This window comes from Balaenoptera musculus, chromosome 14, assembly GCF_009873245.2.
Source record: "Balaenoptera musculus isolate JJ_BM4_2016_0621 chromosome 14, mBalMus1.pri.v3, whole genome shotgun sequence".
Taxonomy (NCBI): Eukaryota; Metazoa; Chordata; class Mammalia; order Artiodactyla; family Balaenopteridae; genus Balaenoptera; species Balaenoptera musculus.
This window is the reverse complement of record NC_045798.1, coordinates 16,583,076-16,599,100: the sequence shown is the minus strand read 5'-3', so window position 1 is coordinate 16,599,100 and position 16,025 is coordinate 16,583,076. Positions and strand designations below refer to the sequence as shown.

Here is a 16,025-nt window from a genome sequence, read left to right as displayed (position 1 = left end):
CCTCTTGGCCTTCTTGCTATGCACCAGGACCAATGCGGCCAGGGGACCTTGGAGGGCAGTGGACCAGCCTGGGAGCTCAGCAGTCTCCCTGGGCCAAGTGGGTGGGGCAAACACCCTCCACTCCTCTCCTGTTCTCCCAGATGGCTCCTCCTACCTGCCTCTCTTGATCTCTCGGGTCTCCCTCCTGTGCTCCCAAGGACCCATGTGGCCTAGAGGGGGCTTTGGAGGGCAGGGTACCACCCTGGGAGCTCAGCAGACTCCCTGGCCGAGTGGGCCAGGCGATTGCCCTCTGCTCCTCTCCCACTCCTCCCAGAGGGCCCCTCCTACCTACCTCTCCTGATCTCCCCGGCCTCCAGGGCGCCGATCCTGTCTGGCCTCCACTTCGCCTCCCACCTCTGTCCCCCCACGTCCTACTGGTTCACTTGGGGGTTCCTACCATCTCCTTGGGTGTCAGGGTCCCCCACCAGCGGCCAGCAGGCACCCTAGTTGTGGGAAGATGCTAACTCGGTGTCTTCCCACACCACTGTCTTGGCTCCGTCCTCTGTTTTTATATCCAAGAAATTATTGCCACATCCAGTGTTATGAAACTCTTGCCCTATGTTGTCTTCTAAGAGTTTTATTGTTTTAGATCTGACATTTAGGTCTTTGATCCATTTTGAGTTAATTTTTGGTACTTTTAAAAATATATATTTATTTATTTTTGCCTGTCAGGTCTTAGTTGCCGCACGCGGGAACTTTTGTTGCAGTGCGCAGGCTTCTCTCCAGTTGTAGCGTGCGGGCTTCTCTCTAGCTGTGGCGCATGGGCTCCAGAGCGCATGGGCTCTGTAGTTGTGGTGCAAGGGCTCAGAAGTTGCAGCGCACAGGCTTAGATACCCTGCGGGGTGTGGGACTTTAGTTCCTTAACCAGGGATAGAACCCATGTCCCCTTCATTGGAAGGCGGATTCTTAACCGGTGGACCACCAGGGAAGTCTCTAGGTATATGGTTTTATATAAGGTTCAACCTCATTCTTTTGCATGTGGATATCCAGTTTTCCCAGCACCATTTTTTGAAATCATTTTATTTTAACCTGTTTGACTCCGAAGCATATCTCTTATAGACAGCATATAGTTGGATCTTTTTTTAATCCAGTAAATATCACTTTTTCTGTATAATTCTTATTTTTATATTAGTTAGAAATATATTTATTATTTAACTTTATTATTATTTATTATTTTTGAAATGTTAGTATTTACAAAAACTGCAATAGATAGATTTGCATGTGGGTTGTAATTTGTTGACTCTTGGTCTAGAAGAATTCTCAAGAATTATAGTTAACACTTGAACAACATAGATTTGAACTGTGCGGGCCCACTTATGTATGGATTTTTTTTCAGTAAAGATGGATTACAGTACTAAATGATCTGTGGTTTGAAACCATGGATGCAGAACTCCTGATATGAAGTCTGACTCTAAAGTTATATGTGGATTTTTGACTGTGCCAGTGCCAGCACCCCTAACCCCCTATCTTGTTCAAGGGTCAACTGTACTTCATTCCATGAGTCTATATCCTTATTTAAGACAGTGTATAGAGTTTTTAAAAAAATATTTATTTATTTATTTGGTTGTGCTGGGTCTTAGTTGCGCCAGGCGGGCTCCTTAATTGTGGCTTGAGGGCTCCTTAGTTGCAGCTTGCCTGCTCCTTAGTTGCAGCACGTGGGCTCCTTAGTTGTGGCATGTGAACTCTTAGTTGTGGCATGCATGTGGGATCTAGTTCCCTGACCAGGGATAGAACCCAGGACCCCTGTATTGGGAGCACGGAGTCTTAACCACTGCGCCACCAGGGAAGTCCCAGTGTATAGATTTCTTTAGCAGAACCCAGTCAGTGTATTTGTCATTGATACATTTGAGGTAGTCCATAACTTTCTTCAATAAAGTGTCTTAATTGACCCGCGCCTTTTTACCTTCTCTTTGCCATTAAAATATGTGAGAAAATATGCCATCTACACATAGAAGAGTCGGCTGATGTGAGAATATTACTTCTTTTGCCCAGCTGGGCTTAGTGAAGTCTTAGAACTGGTTAGTGTTTATGGCACCATCAACAAAGGTGCAAGAATTAAACCTGGTAAAGAGGACAACAGACGTAAGAAAAATAGGGTTCAGAGATCAGGGCTGTAGAAAGACCTGTTAGTGCCTCTCTTACCTTCTGCAAAGCCAAGTGTCAAAACTTCAGTCAGAGTCTCTATTATTTGAATTTTCTTGGCTGTCCATTAGGTAGAGTACCATCTTAATAAGCACCAGTGCAGTGAAGAATTTGGTCTAATATTATTTTTACATCCCAGGAACTGGACATATGAATAGTCCTTTGATCTGACTGTAACAAATAATTCCGTAGAACGAATCTCTCTTTTCCACTGAGTCTCCAATGAGTGTATGTCTTCATTAGAGGCCTGGCAGAGTTTACTCTACCATGAAGCATAGACTGTGCTCCAATTCTGTCTTCCCAATTCTGTCTTCCTGTCTTCTCAAATACTTCTGAATCCGGCAGGATAGGCAGTGGAAACATGAAAGAGGTAGACAGGTTAAATGGGTAGGTTTGAATTCTGTTCAGGAGATGGTGAGTGGAGACCTGGGACCTCCCTAATTGGCCAGGATTCATTCCTAATCCTCATGCTGGGGCCTGGGCAGTTACCCCCTGATAGCTGGGGATGATGCCAAAGATGAATGATGCTGGGGAAGAGGCCAGAGCCATAGATTCTAGTCTTATCAGTGCCCAGAACTCACTGTGTGACTTTGACAAGCTCCTTAACCCTGATATACAGTTTTTCAGAAGAGAGTTTGTGTAATGATTTTGCTAGTCCCTCGCAAATCAATGTCCTTCCATCACCTGGTTTTAGTCTACCTTTCTAGTCATTCATTCCATAGTTATTGAGCATTTACTATATGATGGGAACCTTTATCAAGAACTGGCAGCAGGGAAGGTGTGGATATGAAGGCTATTCTAAGCTTGTTTAATACACTTACATATTCATTGGACAGAAGCTCTGTTTTCATCTCTGAACTTATCCTGGTGCCTGGCACTTACTAACTGCTCAATGAGTTTGTGTTACGTAGACAAATATCCTGTTCCTATACCTGGGAATCAGGATTCTGTTGCTAATTATAATCTATCAGATTTTCATTGCAACAAAACAATTTGATAGTCTCATGAGTTTTGGCCTAATTTCTCCCGGTCTATAGTTGGTTTTCTGTTCTACCCGTGGAACCCTGAAAAATGAATTTTAGCCTACCACAGTTTAAGTGTATGGCTTTCTTGCCTAAAAACATATGGCAACAGAAGCTCAATATTTAGTGACTACACAGTAATTCCATAAAAACTTTAATTAAACTGTAGAGGCTCTATCTGGAACTATTGAAAGCTATTGGAATCTATTAAAACTGTGAAGAATATAGTTACACAATGAACGTGACAGAATATCTTTGTACTCAAAATAACACTTGAAAACTAGATAAATGTACTACGATATTTATTACTATTTTATTTGAACTTTTAAGTTTTAATTTATTCAGTTATTCCAATTTGATCAACTTGTTCAAGGATATAGACCTCTATATCATAGCAGCATATATCAGACCAGTCTTTCTAGAATCTCAGAAAATATACTTGACCATTTGGCAAATAAGTACTTAGTAGTGAAACATTTTGAAAGAATATATTCTTCCCACACTGAAGAAAAAAAAAAACACAACGAGTATTTACTCACATGGACCTTGCAGATGAGCTGAAGAATTTCTTTTTATCCTAAAGTTTGCCTTCTCTTGTTGGAAAACAATGCCTAGCATAGTCCTGTAGGCGAAATGTGTAATTATAAAGCCCTACACAAAGCTGTACTTATCAGCTTCTTTCAGAAGCTGAGATGTTGAGCATTAAGGTTTTCTGTTGTCCCACCTCTGCTTAACTATTCAGCTTTTTAACTGGAGAATCATTCTCTGCCTCCTCCATTTTTATTTTAATAGGAAACCTCCATTTTAGAGGAATACAATATCAATTGGACTCAGAAGCTGGGAGCTGGAATTAGTGGTCCAGTTAGGTAAGAGACCCATGTGCAAACTATGACACAATTGTTCTAAAGAGAACCTGTTCGAAATACATCTTAAGTTAGAAGCATTAGGTTTGCCAGATTTGTGAAACAGCCTTAATTTAACAAGCAGAGGTATTTATGATAGGCTTTTTCTCATCCATTTAGAAATATATTTAAGTGACGAAGTCACATGATCTGTAACAGAATCATTTAAGATGTTGATACCATGGAGCCACTGTATGAGTCACTTGTAGCCAACAGAGGCCATTTTGTCTTTCTTGGCCAGCATCAAGTTGATTTCACGTGTCTAAGGCCTGTGAAGGGTTGGCGAGATGCCTCTCTGCCTTTCCATGTGCTAGCCCCGGGGGCAAGTTTGTTCTGATGTGCCTGGATACATTTTTGATTAGAAGCACAGTTCTCAAAGAACAGCTTGTTAAATTAGTTTTCACTATAACTTAGATGATTTCTGATTGAACTTTTTTCTCCAAATCTAGAGTCTGTGTGAAGAAATCTACCCAAGAACGGTTTGCACTGAAAATTCTTTTTGATCGTCCAAAAGCTAGAAATGAGGTATGGTCCTTTATTGCCTTGATTTGCCTAAATATTTGAAGTGCCTAAGAATTATTCTTTTTACAAGTAAGGCAGCTTCCTGGAGAGAATACAGAGATGCACAAAGAATTTTATGTTCATACTTACTCTGTTTATATTCATACTTTTTGCTATTCCATGTTATCATTATAAAGCAGTTCTTCATCCATCAGTACCAAAAGCTGTTAGTAAAGTCTTGCTTCCTTTCAAACCACCTTTTGTTCTTTTTCAATTAATGCGATTCTTACACCCCAAAATACTCAGGTTTACTTCAGCTTTTGCTTATTGGAAAAGGTCTTTAAAGAGTGGAGATAAAATAGTATGAGGAAGGTTCTAGTGAATAGTGTATTGAAATGGTGTTGCAGCAGAACTCTGAGGATGTATTTCTAGTTTTTAATAATAGGCATTTGTTTAAAATTATTTGGATGTGGTGATGCCATGTTAATAATATGCAATGAAGGACTTATTCTTTTGCTTAGGGATATATGAATAATTTCTGAAATAAGATGTATTACCAAATTTTTCATTTGCTAATAGATAGGACAGTAGAAGTAAATAAATCTGTTGGTGAGGTTTTTTTCATGGAAAGAGCATTAAGGAGGTAATCTGTGTATGAAAACACTTTTTTTTTAACATCATTCCAGGTGATAAGGTTTTTTACTGTAATAGGCTCATCCCCAGGCCTAGTGTGGTCAGTTTTGGGGGGAAAGTTTGGAGAGAAAATGTTGGCATCCCCTATGTACAGAAACATTTCCTCTGTTCTTCTTTAAGGTACGTCTGCACATGATGTGTGCCACACACCCAAATATAGTTCAAATCATTGAAGTGTTTGCTAACAGTGTACAGTTTCCTCATGAGTCCAGCCCCAGGTAAGACTACACAGGGTCATTATGACATGACCACCTCTCCACATGTAAGCCAAGGTGTAGTGGGGTCTTCTTTTCTTTTGTGCCCTCTTTCTCTCCCATCCCTTCCCTCCCTCCCTGCCTGCCTCCCTTCCTTCCTCTTTCTTTTTCTTCTCTCCTTTACTTTTTAATTTGGAAATTTTCAAACATTTGTAAAAGAATCATGTAATGAATCCTTAAGTACCCATCACCCAACCTCAACAGTTATCAACTCATTGCCAGCCTTGCTTCATCTATACCCTACCCACTCTCCCGGCCCGCCCCGAGTAATGTGGAATTAAAACAGATTCTATTTCAAATTAGCAAAAGGAGACCAAATATTATTCTAGGCAATGTCTTAGACGTTGATATGGCAAAAAGCCCTTATTGCTGAATCTGACATTCCTTTTAAAGGAAGAAATCAACATCATTCTTTTAGCCTCCAAATGTTTGGCAAGCTCATTGGGTGTCATTCTAAATCTTTTCCAGGGAATTGAAAGTTAAATAAGGTATGGTTTCCACTGAAGGGACTGAGATGTAAACCTATTATTCTAGCAGTGTGATAGGTACCAAGGAGAGGCATGCATAAAATATTTTGAGCTTACAAAGGAGGAGAGCTGCCCTCTGTAGGCTGGGGAGGTGAGGTGTCTCAGAGCGGTTACGTGGGGGTGAGGACTTGAAGGGGGTGAGTAGGAGTTTTCCAGATGGAAAAAGATGAATTTGTAAAGAAAAATGGAAAATCAAATGATTATTTCTTAAAATTGTGCTCTGTTGGTGAAAGCATTTGGATGGAAGCTGGAAGCATTTATATCAAAGAGTGGTAACCAAAATTCGGATTTTTTTTTTGACAACATGAGAATTTTTGCTTTTATTTAGTAGCTGTGTAACCCTATCTGGCTATCTTGCTGGGCATGCTGTGGGTCGTATGGAAAACTAGTGGAGTGGGGGCAGGGAGTAGAGAGGGGGAGACACACACACACACACACACACACACACACACACACACACACACACACGAGAGTGAATAACCAAGACAGCCCAACTGAATGACTTGATATTCATGTCCTATACAAAGTCGTATTCTGTTTTCGATACACTTTCAGTGTAGCTTCCCTAAAATGTATATACAAGTTAAGTACAGAATCTTCAAAAGGATCATCATTGTCTTCAAAACTAATTCTTCTGCTTTCTTTTAGCTTCTTAGAAACCTTTAGGTCAGGGATAGTCCTCATTCATAGTGTCCAGCTGGTAGTGACAAGGGATCCAACTCAAAGGGGCTTGGTAGGACTAGATTTAGGAAGTAGTAACACTTTGTAGATGAGGTATCTAGGTTAGCTACTTGATGTTTCAGTTTTGTTTTGTTTTGTTTTGTTTTGTTTTTTAACTTAACAAAATCAAATGCTTTCAAACAGGGCTCGACTCTTAATTGTAATGGAGATGATGGAAGGGGGAGAGCTATTTCACAGAATCAGCCAGCACCGGCACTTTACAGAGAAGCAAGCCAGCCAAGTAACAAAGCAGGCAAGTTAACCCCGGGTACCAATCAAACTGCCAACAGTGTTGGTTAACAAGCACAATTTCATTGGGGGGAATAAAAGAAAGCTTGAAGAAAAGCTCTATTTGATCTCTCATTGCCTGCTTTGTTATGTAATTAGAAAAGATGCCTTGACAGGAGGAATGTGACCCCCTTTTATGCTTTGGTGGGGGGGACCTGTATTCTTAAGTGGTTTTCAATTGTTTGCCTATGATAAGATTTAAATAAACTCTGGAAGGAAGGTAATCTTAACTCCTTTTTAGATTGTAGATAATCTTTAGATGTATAGCTTCCAAGCACTGTTATTGGACTTTGAGATAAAATGCTAGTGATACTACCTGAAAGACTGTATGGTGTAAAAATATGTTCTAAGGCAATTACATATAAGATACTTTTTGCTTATGTCACCTTTCTCTCATCAGATTTTAATAGTAGTCTAAGGTCTTTGTAATTCTGGGTTATTCCTGGTTTTATGTTCTCTCTATTTTGACATCACATTTTATTGCTAGAGGGATGATGTACGTCACAAACAATACTAGGAATCCAACTGCAAATAACCTCATGAGGAGATGAAAAAGCTAAACCCTCAAGGTTTCTCTTCAGGCCAAGCAAGCAAAGCAGAGAGAAGCAGGACACATAGCCCACTGGTTCTTAATGAAAAAATTCTTCCAAATTTTCTGTGAGCCTCAAGCATTTTTTGACGCCTCCTTTCTGGTAGGGAGGAAGTGATATTTGGAATGCCAAGGCAATTCCATACAGAGTGTTAAAGAACAGATAAAATCTGTTCTATTTGATTTTAAAAATTATAGCTTGTATTTTTCAAATATTAGGACTAAAGGATGAGCTCTGATAATCTTCTGTAAAACCCAATTCGTTTAAATCCACCTAAACAGGCAACATTTTCAACCAGTTGGACGAACAGATTAGAACATCAGGTGGAAAAATCCGTTCAGCTGCTTTCTGTTGTTCTTGAAAGCAGAACTTCAAGTTGGGCTCCCTGAAGAGTGCAGGTTTCCTTTGAGTCAGGCGTTAGTGCTGCTGCCCTGCTAGGGGGAAGCCAGACCTTCTGAAGACTGCCTGGCCCAGTGTTTGCTTTGCAGTACTTGTCACATCTCAGATTAATGGAAGTGCAAGTATTTCATTTTTCCCATTTCATACAGGATTTAACCATCAGTTTATTATGACAAAGAATTGTTTTACTGTTGTATTTTTTCTTTTTGTTGAACAAAATACAGCTTAATTCATTTCTATTTCTTGATATCTGAAGTCTTAATTTCTGCTTTAAAATTGAAAACTGACCACAGTCTTAATTGACTTAGTAAGGATCATTTTTTAACATCCTGAGTTCTCTAAACCAGGGGAATTAAAGAGCTATCTTTTCTAAGATATGGTTGCTCCATTATGTCCTTTCCAGATAGCTTTGGCTCTACAGCACTGTCACTTGTTAAACATCGCACACAGAGACCTCAAGCCTGAAAATCTGCTCTTCAAGGATAACTCTTTGGTGAGATGACTTGCTCTTCTGTATTTTAGTGCTGCTACTCTCAGTATAGTTCAGGAACAGTGTGTAGGTGTGTATATGTTTGGAGTGCTCTGAATCCATGGTGAAGAGGCTTTAGGCCAAAGTGCTTCAAGCAGCTTACTTTTCCCATATCTGTTCCCTCGCTAGAGGCTCAGAGAAATTGTACCATACTCCTGGCATCGATCATTTTGGATGACACTGATGTGTGTTTGTACATAAGGACTTTAGATTTTGGGTATTATTTGGAAGGACTTTGGGAAGGGGCAGGAATCTATATGCTGTTATATGTTACCTTGGAACTTAATGGTTGTGTTTAGTGTTAACCCTCATAAGGTGTGTTTTCCTCTCCAGCCCCAGTCCATGCCCCGTGCACTGTGTCCCACCAGATAACTTACTCTGGCTATCATGAAGCTGATGTTGAGAGTGAAGCAGCACCCTAGACTGATGAGAGATAATGGGACAATAGAGTCAGGAAGCATCTTGATTTTAGTGCTGCCTTTACAAGTTATAAAACAGGGATAACTGTGAGTGGGTAGAAATTCCTTACTTCTGTATTACTAAGAACAGTTTCTAAATATGAATCATTGTCTCCAGAGTGAGGACATGCTACTCATAGGTTCAGGTCTCAGCTAGAAACTCCTGAGAGCTTAAGGTAACATGTCTTGCACCTGCATTTTCCTTTAACGTTTTCCGAGAACTCTGGAGCAGTGACTCCCATTTGTTTTATTTCAGGATGCCCCAGTGAAGTTGTGTGACTTTGGATTTGCCAAAATTGACCAAGGTGACTTGATGACACCTCAGTTCACCCCATATTATGTAGCACCTCAGGTAAGCATGTGCTGTTTCTTCCGTAGGATGTGTCACCAAGCTGCCTGTAGACTCACCTTTCTTCCATTCCACAGCATGAGTGGGTGTATATTACAAATGGAAGGAGGACTCAGCTTCATAAACCTATAGGCTGCTTAATTTGGTGCAGGCATTTTATTCTTTTAAAAGCAGCCTTATTGAGGTATGATTAATATACAATAAAATACTTCTACATTAAGTGTAGTTTGATGAGTTTTGACAAATGGATACTCCTGCGTGAACATCACCAAAGTCAAGATACAAAACATTTCCATCACTTCAAAAACTGTCTTGTGTGCCTTTGCAGTCATTCTGCTCCTAACTTAATCCCCTTAATTAAAACCACTGATCTACTTTCTGTCATTATTGGTTAGTTTTGGTTAGTTTTGCCTGTTGTAGAATTTCATAAAAATGGAATTCTGTACCTTTTGTGTTTCACTTCTTCGGCTCAGCATGTTTTTGAGATTCATCCATGTTGCTGTATGTATCAGTAATTAGTTCCTTTTTATTGCTAAGTAGTATTCCATCATATGACCAAGCCACATTTGTTTATTATCCATTCACTGACTGATGGCCATTTGAGGTTGTTTCCTATTTTTCACCATTAGGAATAAAGCTGCTAGGAACATTCATTTACGAGTTTTGGGGGACATACCCCTCCCCTTTAGGTAAAATCTTTTTCTAAAATGGTTGTATGCACCACTAATGTAATGTAAATGTTCCAGTTTCTTCACATTCTTATCACCAACTTATGTTTGTTAGTGTTTATAATCTTGGTCATTCTGGTAGGTATGTTCGTGTTATTTCGTTATGGATTTAATTATAGCATTTTCCTGATGGCTACTGTTGTTGAATATTTTTTCATGTGTCTACTGGCTGTTCTGTTGTGAAATATGGGTACAACATTCTGTTGTGTAGTAGTATGGGTACAAATCTTTTGCCCTTTTTGTGTTGTTTTATTAATGAGATATAAGAATTGTTTTTATTATATTCTGGATACAAGTTCTTTGTCATATATATGTATTAATATTTTACTGCTGCTGTAACAAATTGCCACAAACTTAGTAACTTAAAACAGCACACATTTATTACCTTACAGTTTTGGAGGTCAGAAGTCTGAAATGGTTCAGGATGTCAGCAGGACTGTGTTCCTTTTGGAGGCTCTAGGGGAGAATCCATTCCCTTGCCTTTTCAGCTTCTGAGGCCACCTGCATTCTTTGGCTTGTGGCCTCTTCCTCCATTTTCAAAGACAGCAGCGTAGGTAGCATCTTCCAGTCTCTCTGACTCTGACCGGGTCCAATTACATTGGACCCACCTGGGTAATCCAGGATAATCCCCCATCTCAAGATCCTTAATTTAATCAAATCTTAGAAGTCCCTTTTACTATGTAAGGTAACATATTCATAGGTTCCAGGGATTAGGACAGGACTTCTTTGGGAGGCCATTATTCTGCCTACAACATATCTATTATGAATATTTCTCTCAGTCTGTGGCTTGCATTTCAGTTTTCTTTTTTTTTTTTTGGCCGTGCCACGTGGCATGTGGGATCTTAGTTCCCTGATCAGGGATCAAACCCATGCCCCCTGCACTGGAAGCACAGAGTCTTAGCCACTGGACCGCCAGAGAAGTCCCCATCAGTTTTCTTAATGATCTTTTGAATAGTAGAAGTTTTAAATGTTGATCAAGTCCAATTCACCAATTTTTTTTTTCAATGGTTAGTGCTTTTTGTTCCTAAGAAGTCTTTCCATATCCATGGTGATGAAGATTTTCTCATGTTTTCTTATTAAAGGTTATAGTTTTAGCTTTTACATTTTAGACTATGATCCATTTGAGGTGTGTGTGTGTGTGTGTGTGTGTATAAAGGGTCAAGCTTCTTTTTTTCCCTTATGGATGTCGTTTCCATATCACTTGTTGAAAAGACTATCCTTGCCTCATTGAATTACCTTACAGTTTTGTCGAATTGAATTATTTTGCGGTTTTGTCGAAAATCAATTGACGATATATGTGTTGGTCTATTCTAGGCTCTATTCTGTTTTTTTTTTTTTTAAATAAATAATTTTTTTTAAGTTTTTTTTTTTTAATAGCTACATTATTTATTTATTTATTTATTTATTTATTTATTTAGCTGTGTTGGGTCTTCGTTTCGTGTGAGGGCTTTCTCTAGCTGCGGCAAGCGGGGGCCACTCTTCATCGTAGTGCAGGGACCACTCTTCATCACGGTGCGCGGGCCTCTCACTATCGCGGCCCCTCCCGTTGCGGGGCACAGGCTCCAGACGCGCAGGCTCAGCAGTTGTGGCTCATGGGCCCAGTTGCTCCGCGGCATGTGGGATCCTCCCAGACCAGGGCCCGAACCCGTGTCCCCTGCATTGGCAGGCAGATTCTCAACCACTGTGCCACCAGGGAAGCCCTCTATTCTGTTTTTTTGATACATACGTCTATATATCATCTGGATCACTGTAGCTTTATATTAAGTCTTGACCTCAGATAGTGTAATAAGTCCTTCAGATGTATTCTTTTTCAAAATTGTTTTCACTATTCTGGATCCTTTGCATTTCTCTGTAAATTTTAGAATTCAGTTCTCTATGACAGAAAAGCCTCCTGGGATTTGATTTGAATTGTTTTTAATCTATAGATGAATTTGGAGAGAATTGACATCTTAACAATATAAAGTCTTCTACTCAATGAACATGGTATATCTTTCCATTTATTTAGGTCTTTAATTTTTCTCAGAAACATTTATATTTCTTAGTGTATAGGCTTTATACCTATTTTCTTAAATTTTTTCCTGTATTTTATGTTTTTGGAAATTATTGGAAATGATATTTTTAAAAATTTCATTTTCCAATTGTTTGTTTATAGTTTGTAGAGAAATAAATGATTTTTGATCCCTTGAATCCTGGGATCTTGCCTAAATTGCTTATTAATTCTAGTAGATTTTTTTTATAGATTTGTTAAGATTTTCTACGTACAAAGTCATGTCATCTGTGAATAAAGATAGTTTTACTTTGTTCTTTCCAGTATGTTTGCCTTTTCTTTCTTTTCCTTCCCTTATTGTGTTGGCTAGGACTACCAGTTGAATATAAGTGATGAGAGCAGACGTCCTTGCCTTGTTCCTGATCTTACAGAAAATGTTCAGTCTTTCACCATTAAGTATGATATTAACTTACGTTTTTTGTAGATGTCCTTTATCAGGTTGAGTAAGTTTCCTTCTGTTCCTAGTTTACTGAAAGGGAATGTGTTAAATTTTACCCAGTGCTTTTTCTGCATCTATTGAACTGATGATATATATTTTTTTCTTTATTTTGTTAATATGATGAATTAATTGATTTTCAGGCATTACACCAATCTTACATTCCTAAGATAAAACTCACTTAGTCATGATGATTGATTTGTTTTGCTAATATTTTGTTAAGGATTTTGTGTTTTTTAACAAAAGGGATATTGGTCCATAATCTTTTCTCATAATGTCTTTGCCTTGTTTCAAGGTATCAGGGTAATAATGCTGACATCATACTATTAGTTGGGAAACGTGTCTTCCTCCTCTATTTTCTGAAACAGTTTGTGTAAGATTGGTATTTTGGAGTTTTCATTGTGGATTTTTAATGATGTAATCAATTTAAAAATAGGTATAGATCTATTGAATTTTTATATTTCTTCTTGAGCCTGTTTTAGTAATTTGTGTCTTTCAAGAAATTTGACTATTTGTTTTTTAATTTATTGGCATAAAATTATGATAATCCCTTATTAACCTTTTAAATCTTTGTAGGATCTGTAGAGATGGAGGTGGAAGTCTGGAAGTTGGCTTGCTGCTTCTGCAGTTAGTCCTTTAGTATGGGGGTAGGGAATTGAGTCAGTCTACTTAGGAGTTGAGCTTAGTTTGAGCTCTGTTGTTGCTATTGTTATTTTTACTGTGTCACTGGCTTGAGATTCCTCTCTTGTTACCTTGTGCTTAGGGTGGGGTTTGGGGTGCCACAGGTTTATGTTTTTTTTAAAATGTTTCTTCTCCATCTTCAGCTTTGGCATTGGCTGTGTGCCTCTGCCTCAGAGGGGCTTTCGCTTCACAGTCTTTTTCTGCCACTAACAGTGGACTGCTGTTACTTATTACTTGGTGCTTGCTAGCCTGGTGGAGGGTGATGGCAACGATGGGTGGAGAGGTATCTCTTTTCTGAACCAGCCTCAGTCTTGGTCAGGTCCTGTTTTCTTGAGTCTCAAGAGCAGAAGAGCCTGCGAGTGGGTGCGAATGCCCCTTGTTTCCATGGCTCCTAAGGGTCTGCTATCCCCAACTTTGCCTTTAGCAATTTGTTAAGAATTTAGCCAAATTCTTTTTATGCTTATGGCATGCTATAATGCTTTCTCCTGGGCTCTGTCACAGATGAGCCAGTCTTTATGTGTTGTCTCTTCTTGGAAGGGACAAGAATACTTTGTTGCTTTGAGACCTCTGATGAGTTCAAGAAAAGTGATGATTTTATAGTTTATGATTTTATAGTTTATCTGGTTTTTCCTTGCTGTTAGGGTGAGAGTGACACCATTTCCAGCTCTCTACATCCTAGACAGAAACAGCAGTCCCAGCCATTTGATTATAGTATGGGTGTTTGTTTTTCCTGCTAGGGGTTTATTGAGCTCCTTGGATCTGTCAGTTTATGGTGTTTACCAATTTAGGAAAATTTTCAGACATTTATTCAAATATTTTTGTGCTTGTCCTCTCTGTGCCATTTTAATGAGACTCCAGTTGTATGTATGTTAGCTCACACACTGAGCACTAAGGTTCTGATCTTTTTTTTTTTTTCTTCCTTCATTTTTTTTTTTCTATCTGTGCTCCACTTTGGCTAGATTCTATTGCTAGGTTTTCAATTTCACTACTCTTCTGCATTGTCTAATCTGTGAATTTCCTCACTTCAGATTTATATAATCTGTTTCTCTTCTCATTTTGTTAATGTTTCCCTTTAAGTACCTCAGCATATTTAATAACTTATTTAAATCCTTGTCTGCTGATTGCATCATCTGTCATTTCTGAGTCTGCTTCTGTTGATTGATTTTTTTCCTTCCTGGCTATAGATCCCATTTCCTGGCTCTGGATAACATTTTTCTGCTTCCTTGCATGTCTAGTAAATTTTGATTGGATGCTGGATCTTATAATATCATGTTGGTGAATGTCTGGATTTTGTTGTCATTGAAGAGTATTAAAGATTGTTTTGGCGAGTGGTTAAGTTACTTGTGGATTAGCTTGATTGTTTTGAAACTCATTTTTAAGTTCTGTCAGGGCAAGTCTAGAACAGAATTTATTCTAGGGCTACTTCAACCCTACTCCCCAGATGAATCACTTCTGGGTCCTCTGTTGATGCCCCACATGTTCAGTGAGGTCTCTTTACTCTGGCTAGTTGGAGCTCAGATACCTCCTAGACTTGTGTGACATCTGGGAATTATTTAGCTTACAGCTCCAGTAGTCATTCCAGTACCTGGTTGCTTCCCTGGCTTCATGGAGTCTTGCTCTACTATGTGCAGCTTACTATTTAGCTAGACTCAAAGGGATCCTTATGCAGATTTTTGTGTACCTTCCCCACAGTTAATACTCTGCTCCACTAATTTCAGCCACACTGCTGAACTCTGTGAACCCCCTGTGCCCTGCTTAGATTCTCTTTCCCTGAACTGCATTCCACAAAGTGCCTTTTGGTAGTTCATTGGACTTACCACATTTGCTTGCTCTCTCTCAGGGTTCACTGACCTGTATTGCCTATTCAGTGGCAGAAAAGGTGTTTTTTATATTTTGTCCAATATTCTAGTTGTGTATGGTGGAAATGCAAGTTGTACTGGTTCATCCGTCATGGCCAGCATGTCATTTATATATATACGTGTATATATATATATATATATGTATATATATGTGTGTGTGTGTGTATATATATATACATATATATATACATATGTATATACATATATATATAGCTGGTGCTTATTCTTTTTGAGATTTGTTTTATATAAGAAGCCCTCTTTAAAAAATTTTTTTTTATTGAGATATAATTGATACATGATAAACTATACATATTTAAATTGCACAACTTACAAGTTTTGACATACACACACACACACACTCATTAAACCATCACCACAGTCAAGGTAGTGAACATATTTGTCACCCCCCAAAATTTTATTGTGCCCCTTGATAATCCTTCCCTGCCTCTCTATTTTTCCCTTCATTCCCAGGCAGCAGTTGATCTGCTTTCTGTCATTATAGATTAGTTTGCATTTTCTGTAGATTTATATATAAAGTAGCACATCGTATGGTATTTTCTTTTGGGGGGGGTTTCTTTCACTCAGCAAAATTATGTTTAAGATTTATCCATGTTATTGCATGTATCAATAGTTCTTTTGTTTTTACTGCTGGGAAGTATTCCATTATGTGGATATACCATGGTTTGTTTATCCACTCATCTATTGATGGACATCTGGGTTGTTTTCAATTTTTGGCTGTTAAAAATAAACCTGTTATAAACATTTTTGCACAAGTTTTTGGATGGACATTTACTTCCTTTTCCTTTTGGTAAATACCTAGAGTGGAATGGCTAGATCATGTGGTAGATGTATTTAACTTAT

General features: G+C 38.7%; 1 protein-coding gene across 7 annotated transcripts in view; it reads left to right on the top strand.

Annotated features, from left to right (window-relative positions):
- Positions 1-16,025, top strand: part of MAPKAPK5 (MAPK activated protein kinase 5) — a 46,403-nt gene that overhangs the window by 12,432 nt on the left and 17,946 nt on the right. For all 7 annotated transcript variants that reach the window (XM_036823828.1, XM_036823831.1, XM_036823830.1 and 4 more), the window contains exons 2-7: positions 3,996-4,069; positions 4,555-4,630; positions 5,420-5,517; positions 6,945-7,053; positions 8,481-8,570; positions 9,321-9,416. In XM_036823828.1, the coding sequence (XP_036679723.1) occupies positions 3,996-4,069; positions 4,555-4,630; positions 5,420-5,517; positions 6,945-7,053; positions 8,481-8,570; positions 9,321-9,416 (543 nt within the window). The remainder of the gene's footprint in view (positions 1-3,995; positions 4,070-4,554; positions 4,631-5,419; positions 5,518-6,944; positions 7,054-8,480; positions 8,571-9,320; positions 9,417-16,025) is intronic.